At 41.3% G+C, this 25,025-nt stretch overlaps 1 protein-coding gene across 11 annotated transcripts in view; it reads left to right on the plus strand.

The window, feature by feature from the left end:
* wnk1b (WNK lysine deficient protein kinase 1b) overlaps positions 1 to 25,025 on the plus strand; it is a 92,817-nt gene that overhangs the window by 51,471 nt on the left and 16,321 nt on the right. For 7 of the 11 annotated variants that reach the window (XM_040035277.1, XM_040035278.1, XM_040035280.1 and 4 more), the window contains exons 6-24: positions 4,161 to 4,249; positions 5,005 to 5,144; positions 5,372 to 5,451; positions 5,697 to 5,897; positions 6,466 to 6,535; positions 6,759 to 6,952; positions 10,574 to 12,001; positions 14,267 to 14,356; positions 15,136 to 15,210; positions 20,142 to 20,212; positions 20,371 to 20,524; positions 20,703 to 20,819; positions 21,522 to 21,644; positions 21,789 to 21,840; positions 22,072 to 22,206; positions 22,615 to 23,491; positions 23,780 to 24,099; positions 24,186 to 24,244; positions 24,648 to 24,704. In XM_040035277.1, coding sequence (XP_039891211.1) covers positions 4,161 to 4,249; positions 5,005 to 5,144; positions 5,372 to 5,451; positions 5,697 to 5,897; positions 6,466 to 6,535; positions 6,759 to 6,952; positions 10,574 to 12,001; positions 14,267 to 14,356; positions 15,136 to 15,210; positions 20,142 to 20,212; positions 20,371 to 20,524; positions 20,703 to 20,819; positions 21,522 to 21,644; positions 21,789 to 21,840; positions 22,072 to 22,206; positions 22,615 to 23,491; positions 23,780 to 24,099; positions 24,186 to 24,244; positions 24,648 to 24,704 — 4,332 coding nt within the window. The remainder of the gene's footprint in view (positions 1 to 4,160; positions 4,250 to 5,004; positions 5,145 to 5,371; positions 5,452 to 5,696; positions 5,898 to 6,465; positions 6,536 to 6,758; positions 6,953 to 10,573; positions 12,002 to 14,266; positions 14,357 to 15,135; positions 15,211 to 20,141; positions 20,213 to 20,370; positions 20,525 to 20,702; positions 20,820 to 21,521; positions 21,645 to 21,788; positions 21,841 to 22,071; positions 22,207 to 22,614; positions 23,492 to 23,779; positions 24,100 to 24,185; positions 24,245 to 24,647; positions 24,705 to 25,025) is intronic. The other 4 variants (XM_040035279.1, XM_040035281.1, XM_040035286.1 and 1 more) reach the window with 4 other exon arrangements.

Raw genomic sequence — 25,025 nt, forward strand, 5'->3', positions numbered from 1 at the left:
GAATATTAAACAAACAAGAATCAGAGTCTTAAATTTAAAACCGTCGGTCCAGGACTCAGGAACATGACACTTTGTGTGTGTAATGATTCTTGAAAATGGAACATTTTTAATGCTGCTAAAGTATCAGTGCTAAACAAATAGGATGCTCAAACACTCTACAGTTATTTTGGAATTCCAGGCTAACGGTGCATGTCGTTGAATTAAAAGAAGTTTATCATTTGTTACGGATGAGTGCAGGATCCTCTCCAGCTTAAACAACTGCTGCTGTTACCTGAGGAGAGTCGAGCTTTAAAAATTAATAACTTAATAGCCACACTAGGAGCTGATTGGCTCTTATCTTAATAACCCATGTGTTAAAACTCTAATTAATGTGCATTTAGATTCAATTTAAATGTTCATTTCAGCTTTAGTATCCATCCATACAGTCCAGCCCATTCAAACTGAAGGGATTTGGATTAGGATTTGCTCCCTGTTTTTCTTCCTTCTTTCATCGTTCAGTCTTTGAATCTCTCGTTTTAATTTAAGAAGCTTCCTGGGCGGAATAAACTCAGACAGTATATTTCAGTCCACATGTCCGTCTGGCTCTCTGCCTCTCTTACCTTCCTGTTCTTTGATTGGTTTTTGTCTTTCTTCTCTGTCTCACAAAACCAAAATCGCATCATCAATTTGATCAAACTATTACATTATCGTAGTGATGCTTTGTTCTGCTTGTTTCCCATGAACTGGACGTAACTGGCCAAATAGCTAACGTCAGTTGTTGTCACGCTCAACACAGTGGCAACGCCAGGGTGCCTCGGTCAGCTGCTTCCTTTCATTTCACTGCCAAATCCATGCAACCAGCTCTCCATCCTCCATTTCTCCCCCTGTAGACCCTGGTCATGAGTTAGTTAACCCCTGATATGTTTTAGCTGAAACAGACGGAGAGAAACTCAACTCATTACCTCTTGTAACCAGATGTTATTTCATTGTCTGCTGTCTGCAGCAAGCTGCTTCGGTAGCTCCAGTTGCTCCTCTGCCTTTGCATTTACTTCCCCTCCCAAACAAAAGATTCGAACACCACCGGCTCTTCTTGCAGCCAGAGCTGTGTGCTGAGATGACCCTGTTGCTCGCATCCTCTCACTCTCACCTCTCACATTGAGCCAAGAGCCTAAAACAGAATATTTAGAGCAGCCTCAGATGCTCCTCTCAACATTTCCCAAAAAGCATCTATCATGTTAACAGTAGCGTATATGATATAAGAAAAGACAAATAAGGATCACATTTACACTTTTAAAAAGTTTGGCAGGAAATTCTGTTAATTGGTTCTTTTCTAGAAATAAAAAAAGGCTCTTTGTATGATTTGTGCATTACTGGCAGGAAGATGTGTTGGGTATGCTTTATGGCTTAGCTTCTTATAGCTTGACAAATTGTGTTGTTGACATGCTTCGTTGTCCTTCTCATCCTGGAACATTCCTTGCCTCCAATCAGCCTTATTAAACTAAAATCTAGCTTTCTCTCCATCCCTTTCCCCTTCTTCTTCTTCTTCTGTCAGGCTTAATAGCATTACGTCCCCCGTCAGTCCTAACTTTGTTTGGCCCTGGAATCTCAGAGTGTGTGTGTGTGTGTGTGTGTGTGTGTGTGTGTGTGTGTGTGTGTGTGTGTGTGTGTGTGTGTGTGCGTGATGGGGAGAAGGAGAGAGATAGGGTTGTTATGTAATGGTGAACTGGTGGGGTAGCAGGAGAGAAACATGCCAAGAAACAAAAGAAAGGAGGAAAGGAAGCTGGAAGAGCAGAAAGAAGTGGTCATTTGCTGGTTTGTGTGTCTGACAAGCAGCTGTTAGTCAAACAGAGTAGCCTAAAACTCTTTGTTTTTCCAAACGCATCAGTCAGTCACATTTCTTTGACTACTTTCTTGGTAAGTGATAAAAAAAAAGTTTTGTTCTTTCTCTCTCATCTTCTTCCTGCTGTTCTGAATGTGTTTTTCTTGCTTCTGTGCAGTTTGAGATTTGCTCGACTCTGATTGTTTTACCAGCCAGTTGCATATTTTTAATAACTGCTTTTCAGATGGGCACCTAGGAGATGCAAGACTGAACATGCAAGACTTTCTTGTCTGTGGTTGCTTCAGTCTGTTTTGTTTCTCTGTAGTATAAAATGGATTTGAACAAAAGTCCAGCTCATTAGGATGCTTTCTGCTATGCTGTGTGGCTTAAACTAGATGGGATTTCAGGCGTCCCTTGTTCCTGCTGCAGTTACTTCAAAGTGCTGAAAAATCTCTTACTCTGTAAAACCTGTGTCCTGTCACGCTAACATCTATTTTCCACTGTTTGTGTTTTGTGTATTTTTTTTCTTTTAATGTTTTTTGAACTATATTCTTTTTTTCAAATAATTTGGGAGTCATTCCCAGTGTTTGCTAGGCCTTGGAGGGGGCTGCCCTTTGGGTTCCTGCTGATTTGTTCTGTTGATGTGCTCTTAATTGGCTCTGAAAGGCTCCACTTCATTATTTATACCTGATGGGACAACTGGATTTATGTGGAATTTAACCCTGGGTCAAACTATTACTCAATCTCACAGTTCAGAACCTCTTGTCTGTCAGCTATTTAAACCCTAACCCTCAATTGAGTACAAGTAGTGCAGGGCTGATAATGCAGTAATACTTTGATCATTCACCAAAATGCACAGAGACAACACAATAGCGCTTTCTCAGCCCAATTTAAACTATTCACATTGATCCGAACGCTTCCTTCAGTGTTCAGTTAAGTTGAGATCTGATGACTTTAAATGTCACAGGATAATTTTCTCCCCAAACCATTCAGTGGTGCCTCATTACCTTTGGATGGAGACATTAAAGACACCCCTCCCATCAGGATTGACATTTTTCATCATAAGCTAAAAACAACCGTGTGATTTGTAGTGACTGCTTACTTAATTGCTAAAGACATGCAAGGGAAAGAAGTGGTTGGAGATGTGGCACAACCAAAATAATTGTGACCTTGTGTAATGAGCCTTTGAAATGATGAGCTTTGAAGACAGGGACCAGTTCTGGAACCACTCGCAGTCAGTCTGCAACCAGTCCGCTATCAGTTTGTGATTGAATGTGGTCAATTTTCAGTTACATGCAGCCTGTTTCTGATAATACTGCATTTATTTATCTGTTGAGCTTTGAATAACCAGAAATTCACATTAACTACTTGGATTCAGAGTCCTTCCTGAACAGAAATTCCAATAGAAAAAGTGACAAAGTTGTGCAGGACAGGGATTTAACTGCAAAATGACACAGGCGCTTGGCAGCCTTGCTTTTGTATAGGAATGAAACCACAATACAACCTTCTGGTGATCAGTTGAGCTGAGCTGAGCTGAGTTGAGCTGAGCTGAGCTGAGTTGAGCTGAGCTGAGTTGAGTGCCCTGTTCCAAAGAAACACATCAAAGATGAGTTGTGCTCATCGGCACAGATTTACTCAGACTGATTGCAATGTGTATGTATTCTGTTTGTGTTTATAAGTTCAACAGTACTTATTTGCAAACCTTCAACAATCTGTCTGAGATTGATTGCAGTTGGACCAGAGACCTGTGCAACTGAATTTCAGTCAAAAGTGAGGGTGTTACAGAGCTGCCAGATCACCTCAATATGGGGATCTGGTGTTTAGGTTTTGCATTTAATTGTCATTCTGTATCTAAAATGAATAAATATGCCAACTTTATGGTAAATCTCATCTATTTAAGCAAAGAGTTTAAAGGTGCCTACTACACATGTAACCTTAGCATTCTTAGGAACTGAGACGTAACAAACAGGGTAGGACATTGGTATTTAATGGATCTAGCTATATGATTATAACATCTTTTGAATTGATTTTACATTGATCACCGTGTCATTATATGCTTTGGTTGGTAAGTATATATATATATATATGTAAGTAGCAACAGATATCATGTTGAGAAGTGGTCACTCTAAATTTCTGGCACAGTCATAATTTTTCCAGTCAGGCTGTTTAATGGAAAAATTGTTCTAGTAACCAGTTTTGAACTGCTTGCAGGAGCCACTGCCAAAGATATAGTCACACTAGTCATGATTTGTCTGGGACAGCCTAAAATCACACAATGCTCTTTTTATCCTTTATGTGTGTGCTTGTTTGACTTCTCTGAAAGGTTCCTTCCCTTCACTGCTCTTCTATTTTCGCTTTGCAGGGAGTGAAGCCTGCCAGCTTTGACAAGGTAGCCATTCCCGAGGTGAAAGAAATTATCGACTGCTGCATCAGAACTAACAAGGATGAGAGGTGAGTCACAGACAAAAACCATTGATGCTAAATGTGCATCTGGGCTTGGTGTGATTTCTTGGGCTGTGGATGTTTGCATGTTTGCAAACTCAACAATTAAAATGGCCTTATTTAATCGATTCCATTGTTATTTAGTCTCTTCATGGGTAGACAGATTGATCCGTTAATCCTCCTCTAAAAAAAAAAGGTTAAGTTTTTTTTTAAAAACTCATGCCTTCTTGGTTAGAAATTAAGAAGTGCTCTGTTTTCTCTCCACGTGCTGTTTGCCTGCCAACACTTTTACCACAGTCTCTCGTCTTCTGCTTCACAAGCTTAACCAAAGCAACTTTACCCCTCACTCTCATACTCGATCTTCTTTTTTTTCTCTCCAAATCTTCTTTCTCCAAATTATCCAGATTCAGTTACTGTATCTTTTTCATATTTTTCTTGGAAACCAATAACCATTTTAAACTACTTTTCTTTTCCCAAGAAACATTTGGAGGCTCCAAAAGTGATTGCACAATTTTCAAAGCTATCTAAGGACAACATGTCGTCAGCATGTTACGATTCCCAGAAGATTATTCAAATACCTTGTCTTTCCTCTTAGCTCATGAGTTGGGGATCAGCTCACAAGGGATTGCAGGTTTTGAATAAATTGATATCAAGTGGTATCTAGAAATAATTCCAGTTCTCTCTCATTTACGGTATAACTTTCCTGTTGAATCTCCAGTGAATATATTGTACTGAGCTTGATCCATCTCGCCTTGCTTCTCTAGGTATGCCATAAAGATCCTGTTGAACCATGCCTTCTTCCAGGAGGAAACAGGGGTCAGGGTTGAACTGGCAGAAGAGGATGATGGAGAAATGATCGCTATTAAACTGTGGCTCAGGATAGAAGACGTGAAGAAGCTCAAAGGTAAGGCATGGTTTTATCATTATTGATGATGCCATTATTCACATCACAGGACAAAATCTGACTCTATTTGTCATATGTGTTCAGATATAAATGTGTAGCCGTTTTTCTTAGTGGTTCAATATATTAAACTGGTCAAAAACCAAAGCGCATGTTTTGTTGGACAACCAGTAACAGTACATTAATACTATAGGTAATTGCCTGATTGGCAATTTTTAACATGTTTGCAGGAAAATACAAAGACAACGAAGCCATCGAGTTCTCCTTTGACCTGAACAAGGACGTCCCCGAAGATGTGGCCCAGGAAATGGTGAGTACAGTGAATAGGAACAAATCCATTTATTACTCCATTCATTGTGGAATAATGGATGTCAGAGGGAGAAAATGATGGATTTAGGAAGGACAGAGGAGATATATGGGAATGAGGAAAGAAATATATTGTAATGAGAGATGGAAATGGGACATTCATTCATATAGGAATGATGAATGGCGTTAAATGGAGTTGTGCCTTTTTTTTTTTTTGTGTCTCTGAGTGACTTCTCTTCAATCCCGCAGGTTGAGTCTGGCTATGTTGCTGAGGCTGACCATAAGACCATGGCCAAGGCCATCAAGGACCGCGTGTCTCTGATCCGGAGGAAGCGAGAGCAGAGGCAGCTGGTACGAGAGGAACAGGAGAAGAGGAAGCTGGAGGCAGAACAACAGCAGCAGCAGCAGCAACAGCAACAACACGATACACACAAAGCTTCATACACACAGGTCTGTCGGACTGACGCATTAGTTTGGTGTCCAAGTTAAAAAGCACTTTAATAAGTCTATTGAACCAGCAGAGAATTTGGTGCAGTTTAGTATTCTTTTTAAGGTTTGTAATGAAAACAATTACTTAGCCATCTTCTGCACAAGCTCAAGAATTAGGACAGGTAGGTAGATAGGTGTATCTACCAGGAGGCTGAGGGGTACCACTGGCAGCCGCAAGTGGTTTTTTTTTTCTTTTCAAATGATTGCAACCAACCAAAAGAGTCTCGAAGAACAGTTCACAGTAAGGATTGGGACTTACTATCAAACATTTGAAGGTGGCACATCCTCTTCTGATGTAGTCATGGTTATAAGAGCACACTGAGATCTGGTATGTTAGGTTTTTCACTTTTTAGTCAGTTACTTAAAGCCCTGTTTTTCCAACATGTAAGCATACCAGTCATTTCTATCCACTGCTTGCTCTTCCTATCATATGGTGGAGTCATTTTTTTTTACATTAGGGTCAGAGAAATAGGAGTTTTATTCTTATTTTGCTTCAGTTTGACCCTCTCCTGTGCATGCTTGTCTGCAGGCAGAGACCGAGGAGACCGAAGTGGAGCAGCACCAGCTTCTCTATCAGCAGGCGAGCATCTCACACACATGTAAGTACCCAGATAAGGAGGTCTAGTCTAAATAGTCGATTTCAACAATTGTTATATTTGCCCACCAAGGCCAGGAAGGTTTTCTAGCATCAAGTTTAAATGTATTCCTTCAAATCAGAAGCAGCCATTCTTGGTCCACTTGGTTCAAATTCGATACAGTATTTAGAGTCGGGCATTAGAAAAGTTTACTCCAGTAAAAAGTCTGTTTTTGTGTCCCTGTCAGCTGAAGGAGGCGTGGACAGTGGCCAGGGTTCCTCTGTTTTCTCCTCAGACTCCCCCCACCTGGGTCAGCTGACCATGTCGTACAGCTGCCCCCCTTCTAGCCAGCCTCCTTCCCAGCCCCAGACCCCCTATCCCCCCACCCCCTCCGCTACCCCACAGCAGCACCCGGGCTACGCCCAGCCGCTGCAGCCAATGGTAAGTGGAGCTTTCATTCAAATGAGTCACTACACGTGACAGTCATGCCACATCGGTGACGGTTAGAATGTTCTCGGTGCTCACGGATGTGATTAAACATGACTCGTCAGTTTGCAGTGAGCGCTGTGCCACGTGTTGGAGTGGGAGTGAGTTGGAATGAATTTTGCGGTGTTTGGAAATGGTGTGGGGAATTTCAGCCGCCTGAATTTATAAAAATAAAAGAATGCAGTTAATTGGCTTTTACTTGAAGATGGTAACTTTATTACACTTCAGGAAGATAAATAACACAAGGCACTGATTTGACTTATTCTTCACTGAGGCATGCAGCCTTCAACATTTAACCCAGTATGGCAGTTATAATATTTCAGCCACTTTAATCCATCAGTAAGGTCAAACATAGTCAGACGTATTATGTCTGTACTACCAGCGTAGTACCATATGTCATCATCTGTACCTTGGATGTCAGTGAGTACTCTCTTTATTCCAAAAAAAGCATCTCTCATTATCAGACAGTTACCACCTTTCTTCTCTGTCTTTAAACCCTGCTTTCCTGTCCTTGTGTCTCTATATATTTTTTCCTTTACAGGTATAAATTTCATTTTTGCGGTCATTCTGTTATTTCTTTCTGTTTGGTGTATTTCATTTGTTTTATTCATTCATAGTCGGGCACATCTGTTTGGACACACGTCAAACAGGAACATGTTGAGATCACTCGCAGGTCATTATTTATTTACAATGCATTAGATATTTTTTCTCAAGGACCTGACATAGTTTTATGCGCTTTCTCTTAGTGGCCAAGATTTAGATCTAGGTTGACTTATTTATATCTGGAGCGTATGAATCACATTTCTTGTTAAAAGTAGTGGTAATGGAGAGCTGAACGTTTTCATTTTAATTTTCGCCATTACACGCGATGACTTCTGGTTTCTATGCCCTCATCTGACTTCTAAATTACCAGCATCCACACAGACTGAGACTGCTGTTGTTCACCTAGATGTACACCGATTGACTATATAACTAAATAATGTCCTTTCAAGGCTTTCTTTGAACTGCAACTGAATTACTCAGGAAGCTTATTTTCTCATCAAAGCCAATTTTTGGAGGTGGTGAAATAGACAGACTGGCTTGTTTCTAACATCAAATGAGGTCCTGATGAGTTATTTTGAAAAATCATTCTTTGTTCTATTTGAAGTCTGACATATTTTTTTCTGTTTCTTTAATTTACAGTTTATTTTTGTGTCTTTGTGATATTTGTGAAACTGGACACTTTTAACGGTATGATAGATGACTTGCAAATGATTAGCTCCATTGAGAAACTTGTTGTTTATAAATCTGAAACATTTTCGCTCACAAAATAACTGCAATTGTTTTGTTGGGGTTTTTTTCGATGATGTAAAAACTGTAAAACTGTGGCTTTTATTTATGGTATGATTTGGTTTTTATTTTAAGTTTCTCTATAACTGCTGTGATCTGTGTTTAAGTACCTTTTCTCCTGCTTTTTTTTCTTTTTGTGTTTGTTTTTCATGTTGGTCACTCCCTGTTCCATCAACCCTCCCTGGCCTGCAGCCTGTGTCGCACCACCGCCGATGTCGTAGCATGTCTGTTTGCGTTCCCCCTTCCTCCTACTCCTTTTCTCACGTTCCTCCGCCCCTGGTTGTTCCTCCAAAACAGCCCGCCACACCTCCAGACCTGTCCTCCTCGTCCCCTTACACCACTGCCTCATCATGCACACCTCTCACATCAGAGAGGGACACATTCACTAGGTGCCTCTCCAAGGCCCTGGAGACAGTCCTGCCCCTTCACTCTGCCTCGTCTCAGCCCAGGGCCAGGCAGCGGCGGGCCAGCCTACCTGCCCTGTTCTCAACCCCTGTAGGTTCTAAAGAGATAATTGGGCCATAGTGGTGGAACCAAAGAGGACGAGAGAGAAAAAGATGATGGACATGGGCCACATTGAGTCTGAAATGAAAGTGAAATGAAAATGCAAAATTGCATTATTGAAAAGTTCCAAGTGATGCTGCATATGGAAACACAACATGACACCATCTACATATTACTAACTGATGCAGTTTGTTTCAGTGCTGATTATTTTTCTTGGTTACGATTTGAACATTTTTCTGGTTTAAGCAACCAGGATAAGGTCCTTTGTTGATCTTAAGAAATGTACATTTGCACTATTAAATATAGAAAACATACAAGCTCATTGCTTCAGAGAAATTCAGTAAAAGTTAAAATGGTGAGTTAGAAGAACAACAGCTGGCATAAAGGATACTTCACATGAACTAGATGTAGTATGCTTAGATTAGCGCTACTTAAGTTCTCAAACTTCCTGTAAGGGTTAGTGTAGGAAGCCTGTTACACAAAAATACGTGTATTACGTGTTCACTTTTTTTTTTCCATTTAGATTTTCAGACTCTTTTGTGAGTCTTTGATTCTAGACATACGTCTCTATAAAACTCTCTCTGCCTCCACTGGCCACCGCATAGTCCTATTAAATACGCAGTGATTGCACTTTACTTTAACCCTGCTCTGTAGTCAAATGCTCTAATAAAATGTGCATCCTGAATCAGGAAAACTGGTTACTTTACAGCAATTTGGTATAAAAACAATGCAGGATGGTCCCATAACATGCAGAGACAGCGAAGATGTGACGTAGGTCAGCGGTCCCCAACCTTTTTTCCGCCACGGACTGGTTCAATGTCAGACAATATTTTCACAGACCGGCCTTTAAGGTGTCACGGATAAATACAACAAAATTAAATGATACGACCAAGACGAAAACTGTGGTATTTTGTAAATGTAATAATAAACGCATATTCGCCGTGTAATTTTGTAACTTTATTAGCAGCGTCCTCCTTAAATGCGCCAACAGCATTGAGAGTTGGCGCATTTCAGGAGGAGATTTTCCTCTCTGCCCCTGAATGCTCTCTGGTCACAATGGTAACGCGTAAACATTTCTTTCAAAATAAGACACACAACTACACACGGGAAAAGACCTAAGGAAACAGAGTTAACAATAAAAGCCCTGAAAACCATAAATTTCACACCCGAGCCTCAGCTCTCGCGGCCCGAGGCTTGGGGACCGCTGACGTAGGTGATGGTTGAAGAATCTGTGAGAAGATATTTGCACTTTCTGGAAAGTGTTGCAGTCTACCTTTTCTTGCAAGCGGCAGCTGGCTGCTTAAAAAGTCAACATTTTGCAGAGATATGTTTGAAATAAAACACAATTTTCCTGATTGCAGATGCATTAGGATAATGTCAAACTTTGAGACAACCTTTCCTCTCTTTGCATTTTATAACTCACTTTCTCTCCACCTGTGATGGTGTATATCTGTCCTTTTCTGTCTTGTCTTGTGTCTTTGTGCTGTAGCTGTGTGTGACTTGATCTGTCTATTGTAACCAGTTTCCCATCTCTTCATTACCAGTTTGGTTCACTTTGTTAAACAGCTTTTAACCACATAATTTTCCTTTAAGTGTAGAAGGTGACTACCCCCATCCCCCTTTTTATTTTGGGGTGTTCTTTGAAATTATGCTCTTTTTCTCCATTTCATTGGGCCTTTACTGTGGTTCTGTGTCATTCTCTCTGAGTGTCATTCTTAAATCCATTGTATCTCACTGTCACAGCAGCATTCAATGCCACACCCTTTCAGCGGAGGACCAAGCACAGGAGGAGGAGCAGGAGGGAACGTCCCTCTTCCAACTCTCCCAGACCCCCCGACTATTTTCTTCCCCTCTATCCCTGAGCGTCCCATTTCCTTCTCACCTCCTCCTACTGGGCCTCCAAAGGCCTACAACACTCAGAGACGCAAGAGCACTTCCATTCTCGAGGCGCATACCCGACACTTTCAGCCTGCTTACCCTCGTTACGGGAGCAGCCTCCACCCTTTTTCTGGCATGGAGGGCGTTGAGGCTCCTTCTCTCTTCATGGTTAATCCTGGTTTTGCAGCAGCTGCTCAAAGACTTGGTGTTGGGGAACCCCTCCATCTCCCAGGACAATCTGATCCAAGTTTTTATGGGTTCAAAGACATGAGAGCAGAGCACGAGGAAGCAGTGAGGAGACTCAATCTAAATCAAGCAGCCTTATTGGACCATTATGAAGCAATGGCATATGGAGGCTACCCAATGACTGCACACCAGCTTTTCCATCAGCAGAGGCAGGCAGCAGCTGCAGCTGCTGGTTTGGGTTTTGATCCTGGTCCTCCATCTCAAGCAGGGTTCTTACATCCTCATATCCTGCAAAGAATGAGTGCACACAGTCCAATACCGCCACCCTTACCCCCCATGAGTGCATCCACGGTTGGCTCTATGTCTTCTTCATCATCCGAGGGATGCTATGCTCCACAGCATGCTTCCTCATCCTCCTTTCCTATTTCTGCACCTCCAGTAATGGCTGACGCCCCGCCACCTACCGGAAGTGTTTTTGAGTTTCATTTAGCTGCAGCCGCTGCAGCTGCAGCCGCTGCTGGAGATCCAAGCCTCCTGGCATCCAGACTTTACCGGGCCAGACGGAGTTCTATGGATCTCCCTCTAGAGGACAGCCCTGGGACGGGATCCAGTGGCTCCGGCACATATAGTCGTCTGCAGCCAGTGACAGAAGAGCTGTACTCTTACGTGAGTCCGGAGCTCCCTTTACCTCCGGGAAGTCTCCTCCTTCACCACGCAGGTTTGACTGTAAAAGACAGAAGTCCCGATCCTTCCAGCGACTCTCTGACCTCCTCTGATGCAGGAGAGTTCCAGTCACCACCTCCGCCACCTCTTCCTCCTTCCTTCGAGTCCTCAGCTGCTCAGTCCATCCCTCGCTCGTCCTCCACTGCGCCTTACGATTCACCAGGGGGAGTTCTTCACGCAGATCCCCAGGGGCATCCGCCTTCAGTGCAGAACTTTCTGCCCACCACACCATCGTCCGAGCTCCCGCTTGGGGGGTCGTCATCAAATCAACTGGAGTCTCTGATCCAGAGCTCCTGGGCCCGGCACGGGGGAATGGTGCCAGCTCAACCTGATATGACATACCACGAGTCACTGCTGGCCATGCAGGCCGCTAACCCCCCTCTGGTACAATGTTTAGAACTAGAAACCACACCTAGACCTCTGGGTCAGTTACTAGTTTAGATTTTGAAATTTATACCAAAATTTTACATAAAATGTTTTGATTGATGGTTAAACTGTAATTCCTAAATTATGGTATTTTCTGCTTTTGATTATAAATTATTAACAGCTCACAGATTGACAGTTTTTTTTTTATATATTATCCTTCTAACAGTCTTGTTCTTGGACCCCGTAGCCAGTAAATAATTGGAACAATGTTGTGCAATCTAGCAAAAGAAATTGAATTTTATTGGTAATCTGACCCAGAGTCTGTTACACCAATCCCTGTTGTTTTTTTTCCTCCATATTTTATTTATGGTATTTTTTTTTTTCTTTATGTCATCATGTAGTCTTTGTGATTTAATCCCCCTTTTCTGTCGTGCAAGCACCACAGAGAGTCTGCCTTCGTAGTTTCTTCATTCTTCAACAGCATTAAAGGAAAAGGGGTGATTCCCTCAAACATTTTAGTTAAAAACATGAAACCAGAACCATTTAATTTTAAGTTTAACATTCGAGGCATTATTTTTAGTAAATGGATAATTACGTTGAAAGTAAGACTCTTTGGGACACTCTGTGGTGTAAAAGCTTTATGAGCCGAGTCTAAGCTCCCTTCTTCTCTGTGTTTATGTTGTGAATTTTTGGTGTTATCAGTAAGTAATATTTTGTCTGTATGTTCATATATGAAAGTATATGAGAAATGTGTGTTTGTGCTGGTATACTGTGTCTACAGTATACTTGAATTTTAGCCCATACAAATCCAAAGTCAGTTTGATCTGGAGTTCAGAGTACCTACAAAGGTTAATGGTTAAGATGAATAATCACGTCGACATCCACGCATTTGATATCATTTTATGACATTTAACGCAACGTCTAAATTCACATAAAGCTGTAAGACTTTGCTGATTTGTATGCTTAAACACACAGAAACATACAACAAAACTAAAGGAGGCTTAGACAAAATAGCAATGTAACCATGCAGAGAGACGTTCATCTGTGTGTTTCACAATTTGTGTTGTAACTGCTAAAGAGCTTGGCTTCGAGCCAGTTCTTTAATTTAACATATTATGTTATCATTTCCTGCCCACAATGAAAATCAACTTCCTACACAGGGTTCAAAGGTCACAGCTGAAATTCTTTAAACCCTTAGAACGCTGACATTCTTGTTTACTTTCTTTCCTTTATTCATTTTCCTTTTCATCGTCCATCAGTAGCTCTTTTTTCCCCATCTCATTTATATTAAGTTCTTGATCTTTTTAGCAACGTTATTTATTAAATATCGCGTATGTGCAACCTCTTATGTGTTTGTGTTACTCCCTGTAATGTTAGAGAAAGCTAGGTAGTCGTACGTCTGGTGCAACGTACCGTACTTGCGTAAGCTTTCCCCATATTTTCTCAGGATGAGCTTCACGACAAGTATACAGTTGCTTCCGGCCTTCTAAGGGTTCAGTCATCAGTGGATTGGTTGTAGTCATCTCTGTGCTACTGTAGAGTATTTGAAGAATTCGTTAAGTGAACACAGGAGCCTGTCAGGGTGATGACCATCATGAAATTCAAAGGATTGAAAATCAAATATACAATTGAAATGATAAGTTGACTCAAAAGAAAGCCTGCATCATTTCAAGTGAATCAGACTTTCTGTCAGAGTCAGAGGTAGGGCCATGACAGGACATGTGGTGTTAGGATGAAATCTGAAAAAGCAACAAGTGTTTTAAAACATCTTAGTTAATTCATAGAGAGTATTCCAATTTTTACTCTGTGCTTTGTTGGCTATATAACACCTTTTTATCATCACTGTTAATGACTTAGGTCCTGACCTGCATGTTAAATAAATCCTACTTACACACTGCCTAACCCCAGTGCCGTGCCCATACTGTTGTACATGCTATACTACAAGCTGCGTATATGCATACATTAGATATCAGTGTGCATATATCTGTCGTCGGATTAGAGTATACGTGTCTGTTTGCATGTGTGCATACACAAGAGGAAGATCTAGATTAAAAATGATTGCTAGAGAAGAGCAGAACTGCCTTGTGTTTGTACTCATGCATACTGTTGGATCCAAAAGCTACAAACATGTTCTAATTGTCTTTTTCTCTCTTTTACTCTCTCTTGTCCATAATCTCTCTCAATTTCTCTCCTCCATCCTCCATTGTTTTGTCCTACGACGTTGCATCTGGTCCTGTCTTTCCATTTTTCTGTCTTTCTTTCTCTAAATCTGACTCTTAACAGCAGACTCAGGTGTCCTCCCCTCAGCCAACTTCAGGACCTGCTTTGGTCCCTGCCAGCACACAGCCACCACTTTCTGGGACTGCCCAACAGGTAGGCATTGGTTTTTAGCATTATTTTCAAGTCTCTGTGTTTTGGCCACCTACATATTAGTTATTGGGAGTTAGATTTGAACAGAAAGGTGGAAATTTATCACCTCAAGCTTTATTTGGAGTGGCAACCTGCAAAACTCTCAGGGCCTCAGTTAAGAGGCCCAGTTTAGTGAGGTCAGTTAGAGGAGGTGAAGCCTTGCTCATAGCTCTTTGTGTTGGCTCTAATGTAGCTCAAAGTGGACTACTCCCAACTACAGGAGTAATTTCAATGTGTTAATCAGTACGCTGTGGGGTCCAAAGAACTGAACTTTGATTGAGCAATAAATTATAGTCAATTATAACATTTATATTATGACCCTTTATAATTTGGTCACATTAAAATTTTTATTGTAACACTTATTTTGTCAGAATGCAGCCATATTATCTTTTGGCAGTTTGCTAAATTAATCATTTTGTTCGGTGTCAAACACATAAAGAGTATCTTTGTTTATGTAAATATCTACAGCAGGGGTGTCCAACTCCAGTCCTCGAGAGCTACTGTCCTGCAGATTTTAGATGCATCCCCACTCCAACACAGCTGAATCAAATGGTTGGATTACCTCTTCAGCATGCCATCAAGTTTGGCAAAGGCCTGGTAACAAGCCATTGATTTGATTCAGGTGTGTCGAGACACGGATGCATCTAGAAGCTGCAGGACAGTAGCTCTCGAGGACTGGAGTTGGACACCCCTGATCTACACTGTTTTCTCTCACCCACGTTTCTCTGTTTGTCCCTCTCCAGGTTGCCTCATCTAGCCAGAGTAGCACATCACTTCAAAGCCCCACACACACACCTCTGCCACAGTCACCTGCACAGGTACAGTTATAGTTGTATTTGTTAAATATACATCTATATGTGTTTTTAGCTAGGACTCTTTCTTTTCAAAGAGGTGCTATTCTAGATTGAGTATTTAAATATACATTCATTTATATATTAACACTGTGTAACCTAACCCAATCCACTAAAGCAGCATTTCCATAAATGTAAATTTTAAGTTTTTATTTTTGTTGACATTTCTAGAAAGTTGATTGTTTAATTTTTTTTACAGTAAAGTGATTGTGGGTTATTATGGCATACTGGATTGGCTTAGATTGAAGTGTTCCTAATTGTACATGTGGGTGGTGATAGGTCTTTTTAAAGGTGCCTGATGGCTCGTATATCTGCATTTATCTGTAGTCATTCACACACTTATGCATATAATGCAACTGCTCGCCCACATTTTAAATTTTAATCTGAAACAAATCTGCTAAACGCAATTCATTCACAATTCACACAATTCATAACAGTCTCTGTTATTTCACCTCAGGGTAAGAGTACAAGTTGCCATTAGTATTTCCTCACTTCTGTACCCAAATACCCAGAGACAAATGCACATACACATCTGTGGATATGTAGTTAGGCATTCCACCTGCTGTTTTTGAGTTATTTTGTCTTGTTGCATGTTCTGCTCTCTTCACTTTTCTTCTGTTTTTCTTTCCATTTTCTGGCTTGCTCGTGGGCATGCTGCCTGTGTTTACCACCGGGTTTGTTTTTACGTGTTTTTACGTATCCACTTGTATGTCATTGTGTTTGTGTGGTACGCCGTGTGGTTGCGTGTTTAGTTTTGTGACTTAAGTCCATCTCCCAGTTTAGAGCACCTTTATCTTCTGTACCAAGTTGCTCAGCTAGCTCTGTCTCAGGTATCGTCGTAATTGACACTGTAGTTTGTTGTACTGTAAGTGGCTGTGCCTGTTTGTCTCTGTCCTCACGTGAAACTGTGATGTATTAACTGAATCCTTTGAACAGAACATAGACCTTTTGAGTAGAGCTGTGTATTCTCCTGACAGTGCATCTTTGTTTACCCCACATGCTCTCACTGACCACCTTAGTAAAAGCATGGACAACAAACACATGAGCACGGAAATGGAGATGGGCAGTATTTCCAGTAATAGTCCAGTATTTAGTTTGGTATTAAGGCTAAGTCAATATTTTGTTGGAAAAAGAGTGTTTTTGTTTTTTTTCTCTGTACTCCACTGCAGTGCGTTTTAAGTAAAGCAGTCGACACGTGATTGAAGTGCAGACTTTTAGCTTTGATTTAAGGGGTTTAACAACAATTTTGCATTAGCTGTTTAGGAATTTTAGCTGTTTTTATACACAAGCCCTGATTTTCAGATGCTCAAAAGTAATTGGACAAACTGACATCATTTTAAATATTAGAATTGATTGTCTTTGAAGTCAATGACCTCAACACTAGAGCCCATGGGCATCGTTTTAGTACAAGTTATATTGAGTTCATCTGTCCGAAGATTTTCTTTTCCACAACTGTGAAGACTCTTTGAGATGTTTTCTGACAAAGTCCTCATCAGGCCTTCTTGTTCTTGAGGTGAAATCAGTGGTTTGCACCTGTCTGAAGCCTTTGTGTTTCCATTCATGAAGCAACCACCTGATTGTAGACCTGATTCGTCCGGCACTTTGTGAGTGTGTTTTTCTTTAAGGATCATAAACTCTGTCATCATGCACCTTCAGGCCTTTTGGTGTTGCTGAGGTCATCAGTGCATTTATTTTTTTACAGAATGCACAGGATGGTAAAGTTTTGTCTCTCTGAAAGGTTTATTTGAGCTTTTGAGCCTCTACTAGTCTTTATTTCTTCCTTCATTTACACTGACATCTTTTTGGGATGCTGTATCCACTCCAGATATTATGTCTCCTTTATTTATCATGATAATGAAACAGGTCTCTCCTGGCCATGAAACTGTTTGTCAGTCCATCGTCTGGTGATTTTTAGCCTCTTGACATCAGGGACGGTGTATAAAGTGGTTATAATTACTACACAATTAATGCAGTATTTAACCCCTTGGATAAAGCAGAAAGTCTGCACTTGAATTACATTTCGATTATTTGATTTTAACTGTGGATCTGTGCAAAACTACAAAAAATTGATTCACTATCTAACAAATTATATATTAAAGAATTATAAAGAGTAACACGTCACGTCCGATTTAAAGACAAAATATGGAATTTAAATTTCATAGCACGGATATTTTAGTCTTTTAGTTTTACAGTAATTATTTCATGACTTGCATTTTTTTTATTTTTAAACCTTTTAGTATAATTTTCATTGTTTCAAACAGTGAGATTGGCCACTTAAACACACCATTAACCAACTTGATTGACATTTTTTTGTATATAAAAATGAATGTAGTATCTTTGCCTTGCTGTAAACGATTAAAAATGTGTTTTTCTAAATGTGTAGATTGAATCTTTGAGTAAAAGACAGCTGATGATTCAAATATTAAGCAATATTTTTGGTTTTGTTTTTTTAGCTGTTAAATTTTCTTTTCACCATTTCTGCAAACATGCAGTTTTTATTGTTACTGTGTGTATTTCTTTTATAACACACGACACCAAGCAGTAGGTAATAATATTTATTCAGGACGTTGGATCTTGAAGACTAAAAATAGAAAGCTGTTTTCGTTTACAGTGTTTCCATATCTTGACTCTTGAAGGTTTTTAGCCTTCTTTTCCCATTTGTGATGTGGTGTTGAGAGTGTTGCCCATCTACATTGTAAAGCCGTATTGCACGTTGTCTGTAGGGTTTGCTCTGTTGTTGCATGGTCTTCCAGTGGTGTGTGTATCACTCAGCTGTTCTGTCACACAGTGTGTGTTGTTTGGTTTCAGAGCTTGGTATGTCCTTACTAACAGGCTTGATGTACGGTCCTGTTGTCTTGCTTGGTTTAGTTTTTGTTAAGGGTGTGAAACATGTCAGTAATGTGTTGGAACTGTGGATGACTCGCTCCTTTGACGTCTTTATTTTAACATGATTTATCATGGAGACTAGTAAAGACCCAGATTCAGTCTGTCCATGCTTGTCATGTCTGATCCCTGGCTGGGTTTTTCTACTTCCTTATCCCCCCATGACTTTGCTCCCGTCCTTTTTTCATCTCCTCTTCCTTATCTTCTTCCTTCTCTTTTCTCCTTTCTTTTCTCTTTCCCTCTGTTCCTCCTTCCTTCTCAGCCTGGTGTAACTCCACCTACCTCTACCGTTCCTTTGGTGACCCTTCCTTCTCCGTTGCTGTCTATTGCCGTCACAATGCCGAGCGCGGCCGTGGCTCCCCCTCCCTCTCCTCTGCCAGTCCCTGTTGGGGTGGTGCCTACTATTGTTTCCCCTCCTCCTCCTACTCCCGCACCCACATCTGTGCCTCAGGCTTTGGCCACGGTGGTGCCAATCATCAGTGTAGTCAGCGCCCCGCCTGATACCCCCATGGAAGCCCCCCCTCAGGTACTGGTTATAGATGGTCGAACCCACCAAAAGTGAATGAAATGAGAATTTTCCCAAATTTTAAAAATCTTGGAACTCATGCATGAAGTTTTTTTTTTTTTTTAACACCATCACACTTTCTACTGATAGGACCTCACAAAGATGTTACGAAGTTCTTGTTTTTTTAATCTGAAATGCACATCCTGGAGTATTGTTATATGATAATTCTGTTTGTTAAAGTTTTGCGAGTAAGAAATGGAAATGCACAGCTACAGTTTTGTGTTGTTTAATTGCCTTTTGTGGGTTTAAGTGTAACAATATACAGTCAGTTAATAACTGCTGGAAAAGCTTACGTGTCTTGTTGGTGAAAAAACATGTTGAACCTGCAAAACCAAATTTTTTGATTAGTTTAAAAATAAATATAACTAAATATAATGTCCTGTGGAACTGATCAGTAACTCTTCTTGGTTCATATTGGTTCGGTTCATTGAGGTTTTCAGGCGTTTGTTTATGCACAGCTTTCTTAAAGTCCTGCCACAGCATCTCAGTCAGGCTGGGGTCTGGACTTTGAATGGGTCATTGCTGCAGCTTGATTCTTTCTCAGCCACTCAGAATTGCTGATTTGCTGTGACATCATTGTCTTGTTGCATGATACAACTTTGGCCGAGCTTTAGGTGTGGGACAGATGGCCTCAGATTTGACTTTAGCAACTTTGGTACACAAAGGAGTTCATGGTCTGCAAAATCGTCACTTCTCCACTGCCGTGCTTGACAGTTGATATGCTGTGTTTGCTTTTCTCTATACGTGGTGCTGTGAATTACGGTCAAACATCACTACTTTGCTCTTGGCTGTCCATGAACATTGCTCCACACGTCTTGCGGTTTGTTCAAATATGGCTTTGAAAACCTAAGCTGTGCTACCATGTTCTTTTTAAAGAGAAGAGACTGTGTACTCCATACTCGGTCATTTTCTAGTTGTACTGTCATGAACTTTGGAATTTAACATGCTAACTGAGGCCTGTAGAGTCTGAGATGTGGGTTGGGTAATTCACAGTTTCTCTGAGCGTTGCACGGGCTGTTCTTGGGGATGGGAGGGTGGAGGTAGTGGGACACCTGAATGCTCCAGATGAACACTGGCTGATGATCAGTTCATCAAGTCCATTTGATTAGCAGCACCTGGCTGCTACTTAACCTCATCATTTCTTTGAAAGGTGTAAGTGTGGACTTGGTTTTTCACAAGTTTGAATAAAGTTCTAATTTAAAGGATACAGTTTATTCCATCCTTGTTCCATATTCTGTTTTTGACATTCTCAGGATTTACTTGAACTTCTGAAAATTACTTTTCTTATAATCTAGCTAGCATTTGCTTCTGTTTTTACACCCGTGTTAACTGTTATAACTTCCTGCTATTTTTCCTTCCCTTCAGTGTTCCTGATGTTTGTGGTGACACCACACCCGTGTGTGTCATGCGTAGTTTCATGCATGTATCTGTGTGTATGTGTGTGTTTCAGCCTGCCTCACAATCTTCAGAGTTACCTCAGTCCCAGCTACAGCCACCTCAAGTTCTCTCATTCATAGAGAGGTAATACTTGCACGTACACACACACACACACAGTTACTCTTCCCTGAAATCAAGGCAATTTCTCTGAATGACATTTAAGCTTTGTGACATCTTTCTCTCACTCAGTGCTCTTTTTCGGTCTTTCTCTCTTACTGTGTTTTGCTTATGTTGTACCTCAGTGGCCATTCTGAGACTTCAGGTTTGAGCGACGGCAACGAGGGAGGAGGAGGAGGTCGTCATGAAGGACGCCCGGCCAAGCGACACCAGAGACGTTCTGTGCGAAGTCGATCACACCATGAGAAGACGACCAAGGCGAAACTCAATGTTCTCAATGTAATAGCGCACACCTGATAAGTCCTGTGAGGTCAAAATTAAAAACAGGCCCTGTTTTCTACTGCACCAAGTATCTATTTCATGGTTGTTAGAAATGTGTCACTTACAGTAAAGTTATTTATTTCCATTCATTATCTTTTCTTTCTGTGTATGTATTTCTTGATGTGCTTGCATGTAGATCTCCAACCTTGGAGACAGGGTAGCAGAGTGTCAGCTGGAGACCCACAACAGGAAGATGGTGACCTTTAGGTTTGACTTGGATGGAGACAACCCCGAGGAAATTGCCCAGATCATGGTGCACACAATATCACACAACGACTCACATCCACTGTTTTGATTCATTTCCACTTGCTCCAAATTATAGTTGTTCTAAAATTCTGTATATGAATTGAGTTCCTATGGATTTCTTATAGTCTCAGTTCTGTTAACCAATTAATTTTGAGCAGACTGCATGCATGTAAACAGCCCACGTGGAGAGCAAGTTTGTCATTAGCTTTTTTAATTAAATAAATTTAATTCTGACGTTGCAATCTAATTAAAAATGACTATATTACTTTGTATGACCCGTCAGTGGAATTGTATGTTTCAACAGCACACAGTTACCAGAGTGGATATTAAACAATATTTCCTCACAGCTGACCAGTTACTACTTTGAATATGAGCGAATGTTGGCTCGTCAGCTTCAGCCATCCAACATTCACGTTATACTGTCTGTAAATCCCTATTAATAGCTCTGTATTAAGGCTGGATTGTTTTTACGTGCCGGCGCGCCTGCTATCTGCTCTGCCTCATCCAAAACCACTGAAGTACATGCTCTAGTCCTTGCACTTTCATGGCGAGTTCTCATCAGACTCTCACACAAGGCAAAACTACTCGTATGTTACCTCACACTCATGTAGGAAGAAGGCTTATTTAAAGAAATATTGCTGTTTGTGACTGATTATATTGCAAATTCATAAGCATGTGACTAAGCGTGACCTTTTCAACGTGCATGCAGGTCGAGAGTGAGTTTATCCTGGAGAGCGAGAGAGAGTCATTTATTGAACAGGTCAGAGAGGTGATAGAGAACGCTGATGAGAAGGGTCTGGAAAGAGATGCCAACAGCCAGACAAAGAAAACAGTGAGTCTTTATTTTATTCACTGCTGCTGCTATTGAATTTTTATAGCCTGTCTATGGTGTGTCTAAACTTACTGGTCATCTCTACCTTTGCCTCTAACAGACCAACTGTCATTGTTTAATGCATGCTCTCTTGTCGATCTGCAGATGGCAGGTGACACGCAACAGCAGAATCCTGCAATATCTGCCCCCATGCAAGGTAAAAAAAAAAAAGACGAAAGAAAAAGCCTTAAAATAAAATAAATTCGAGACCAGGTTTATTGAGCGGCGTGGACCCTTCAGACCTTCTGAATGCCCTTGAATTTCTGAATGGAAATCAATAAATACACTTTTGTAAACACCTTTTTTTTTTTTTTTTTTAGCCTGAAAACCTGCAACAGAACATGTCATAACATATCCAGGCCGTGTCTCACTCTTCTGCCTTTTTTAGGCATCCCACCCAGTCCATCTGCACAAGTGGTCCACTCGGCAGGTCGGAGATTTATCGTCAGCCTTGTACCCGAGGCGAGGCTGAAGGAACAAATGCTTCCCACCTCTCCTTCTCTTGCACCTCATGTTGAGACGGGTAAGGATTGTGTGCATTTGCGTGCATTACCTGTAGAGATCGTGTGTTGCCTGAGTGGCCTTAATTGTCATTCTATCAAATGAATTCACATGAAGTTGAATAAAAGAAACAGAAACATTCTAACTGTATTTCCTGACAGTGCTGATCTAATTTGCCCAAAATTGCCCAAATTTGTTGATTTTAGATATGTTTTTAACATGATTCTTAATTGATAAGATGTAATATATACATAGCTTACTATGTATGTGGTACACTGGCTGAAATTTCAAATTTAATGGCTCTGCACACTATGTAGGGTGTTCTAAATAATTTGGTTACAGTGACCTATAAATCGGTGTAATCTGGGTGGAGCTAGGAATTACATATAATCATGTGGTGGCTTAAAATAGTTTCCTTTTTCTCTTCCAGTTTCTCCACCTCCATCACAGACTCCAGGTCAAGGTTTGGGCTTGTCCCATTCTACAGGAGCAGTCAGCTTACACCAAGCATTCTCTGAACTCCGACAGAACCAAAATCAGCTTGATTCAGGGCCCAACACTGCCCCACCCTCCATCCACTCCACCCATCCTCCACTTCTGGAGCCTGCAGCAGCTTCTGTCCCTTCACAGAGTAGCACACTCACTCCCACTGTGGATGCCGCTGCTGGGCATGTCCCTTCTAATTTAAACACAACACAGGATGCCTCTCTTCCTCCTCTTTCTGTATCCTCGACCCCTTCCGCCATCCATCTCAGTCCTCCCTGTTCCTCTTCTCCTCCCCCTACAACAGTGAATCAAAGCATCCTTCAATCACAGGTACTTCCACAGCCAGTAACTCAGGCTGTCTCACAACCCCAGACACAGGTACAAGCACAGCCTCAGCCCCAGGCTTTCAGCCACCCTCAGTCCCAGACAGTTTCTTCTGTCAGTGCTGCTTCAGTACCTTCCACTTTACCAACAGTGGTTCCCCCTCAAATGCTCACCTCCCCTCCTCTAGCCCACACTATTCCTTTTGTGTCCTCCCCGCCCTCTTCATCTCTTATAGCCAGTGAAGTCTCCTCTGATCATTCATCAGTCTTGCCAACTCCTTCTCTGACCTCCTCAGTCATCCCCACCACTGCCATCCTAGGTCCCCAGCTCGCGCCCTCTGTTGTCTCCCTCCCTGCTCTTACTCCCTCATCGTCCGCTGGAGGACTTCTGCCGGTGACCACAAATGTCCCCACAGTCCAACCAACTTTGGTGCACTCTCAGCCTCAGACAGCAGCCCTGCCTGGGCAGACGCACGCCCACAGTGACTGCGAGCCCAGGTGAGAGGTGGTCACTGTGTATTTATTTCTATTTGTGAACTGCTTTAAGCAGTCAGTCGCTTAACAAGGCAAAAAATAAAGTTAGTTTACCATATATATATATATATATATATACATACATACATACACACACACACATACACACACACACACACACACACACACACACACGGTCAATTTTAGACTATATTTTGTGTGGAAAAGTTCTTGAATTCTTACTTACTTATTAACTTATTTACCCATAAATACTGATTATTTCTGAGACTCGTTGTCACCGATCTCCTTCAGATGTGAGCACTCCTCTGAGTCGCAGTGCAAACCAGACGACATCCAAGCTCTGGAAATGAAGCTGCGCTCTCTCTTCATGGACCTCGGAGGCGGGGTGCCTTCCACCCAGGGAGACATCGTAGCTGCTGATCTGGCTGCTGTGGCAGGTACCTCGTCACCAGTAGGCCCTTGCTCCACCTCCACCACGTCTGTCGCAGCATCTGGCTCCAGCCAGTCAGCCATTCCTCCTCAACCCCCTTCCAGCCTGGCGCTGGGATCACTGGGATCCCCTGCTCCAATCCAGGGCCCTGGGACGCCTGTCTTCACCCCTGCACAGTCTAGTAGGAATATTTTTAATCTTTTTTTATTTAGTGGTGGTAAATCTTCTCTTCTTTTTATTTAATGTTGCTTTCTGCATTTTCTATAGTCATCCCTGTCTCATTAGGCCAGACCACTCCATCCAAAACGCCCTTATCCAGAGTACCGGTGAGTTGTATAATTCTAAACTTTTTCTAAAACTAAAGGTTTTTTGAGATGTAGTTCAATAATTTTTTGTAGTATGAAGTGTCGTGTGGTCAGACAGCATGTGCATGTTAGCTAATTTTAACTACATATTTTTTTTAATTGTTTGGAAGTCACAAATAATTTAGTTTTGGGAGATTTGCACAAGTTGCGATCAATGAAATACCAAAATCTTTTTTGATCGCACCTCGTATGTCTTCCACAGTTTTTCTCCCCAATTTCCTTAAAACTCATCTGGCATGGAAATTCCTTGTAACATTCGTAACCATAAACACTATTCTTGTTATCTCCTCTACAAATCTCTTCTCTTGTCTTTCTCATTTCTCCCACTCCCGTGCTTTCATCACTTCTCTTTCTCCGGGATTAGGCCAGTTCTCCTCCTTCAGAACTCCCGCCACCCTTCCCTGGACCTTGTGTAATACAGGTGTTCTTTTTTGGATCATTTTTTAAGACCGATGTGTCTGAAACAGTGCAACACTGTTTATAGACTGCTCAGTGTGTTTGTAATGTCTTTTTGCAATAGCTTCATCGGATTTAATTTGTGCTGTGCATAAGTTGTGCTTCTGCTTTTTTTCTGCCCTTTCTAAATTCTGCTAAAATGATTCATCTCTCTGAAACAGCAGCGTTATTACAGCCAATCTTGAAAAACTCTAAGATGAGACACTTAAAGGCCCAAAATAAAAAAGCTGCAGAGATGATACATCTGATACAAAGCCTACAAGGACAGTACAACTTAAAAAAAGAA

This window comes from Simochromis diagramma, unplaced genomic scaffold (assembly GCF_900408965.1).
Source record: "Simochromis diagramma unplaced genomic scaffold, fSimDia1.1 OVJJ01000816.1, whole genome shotgun sequence".
NCBI lineage: Eukaryota > Metazoa > Chordata > Actinopteri > Cichliformes > Cichlidae > Simochromis > Simochromis diagramma.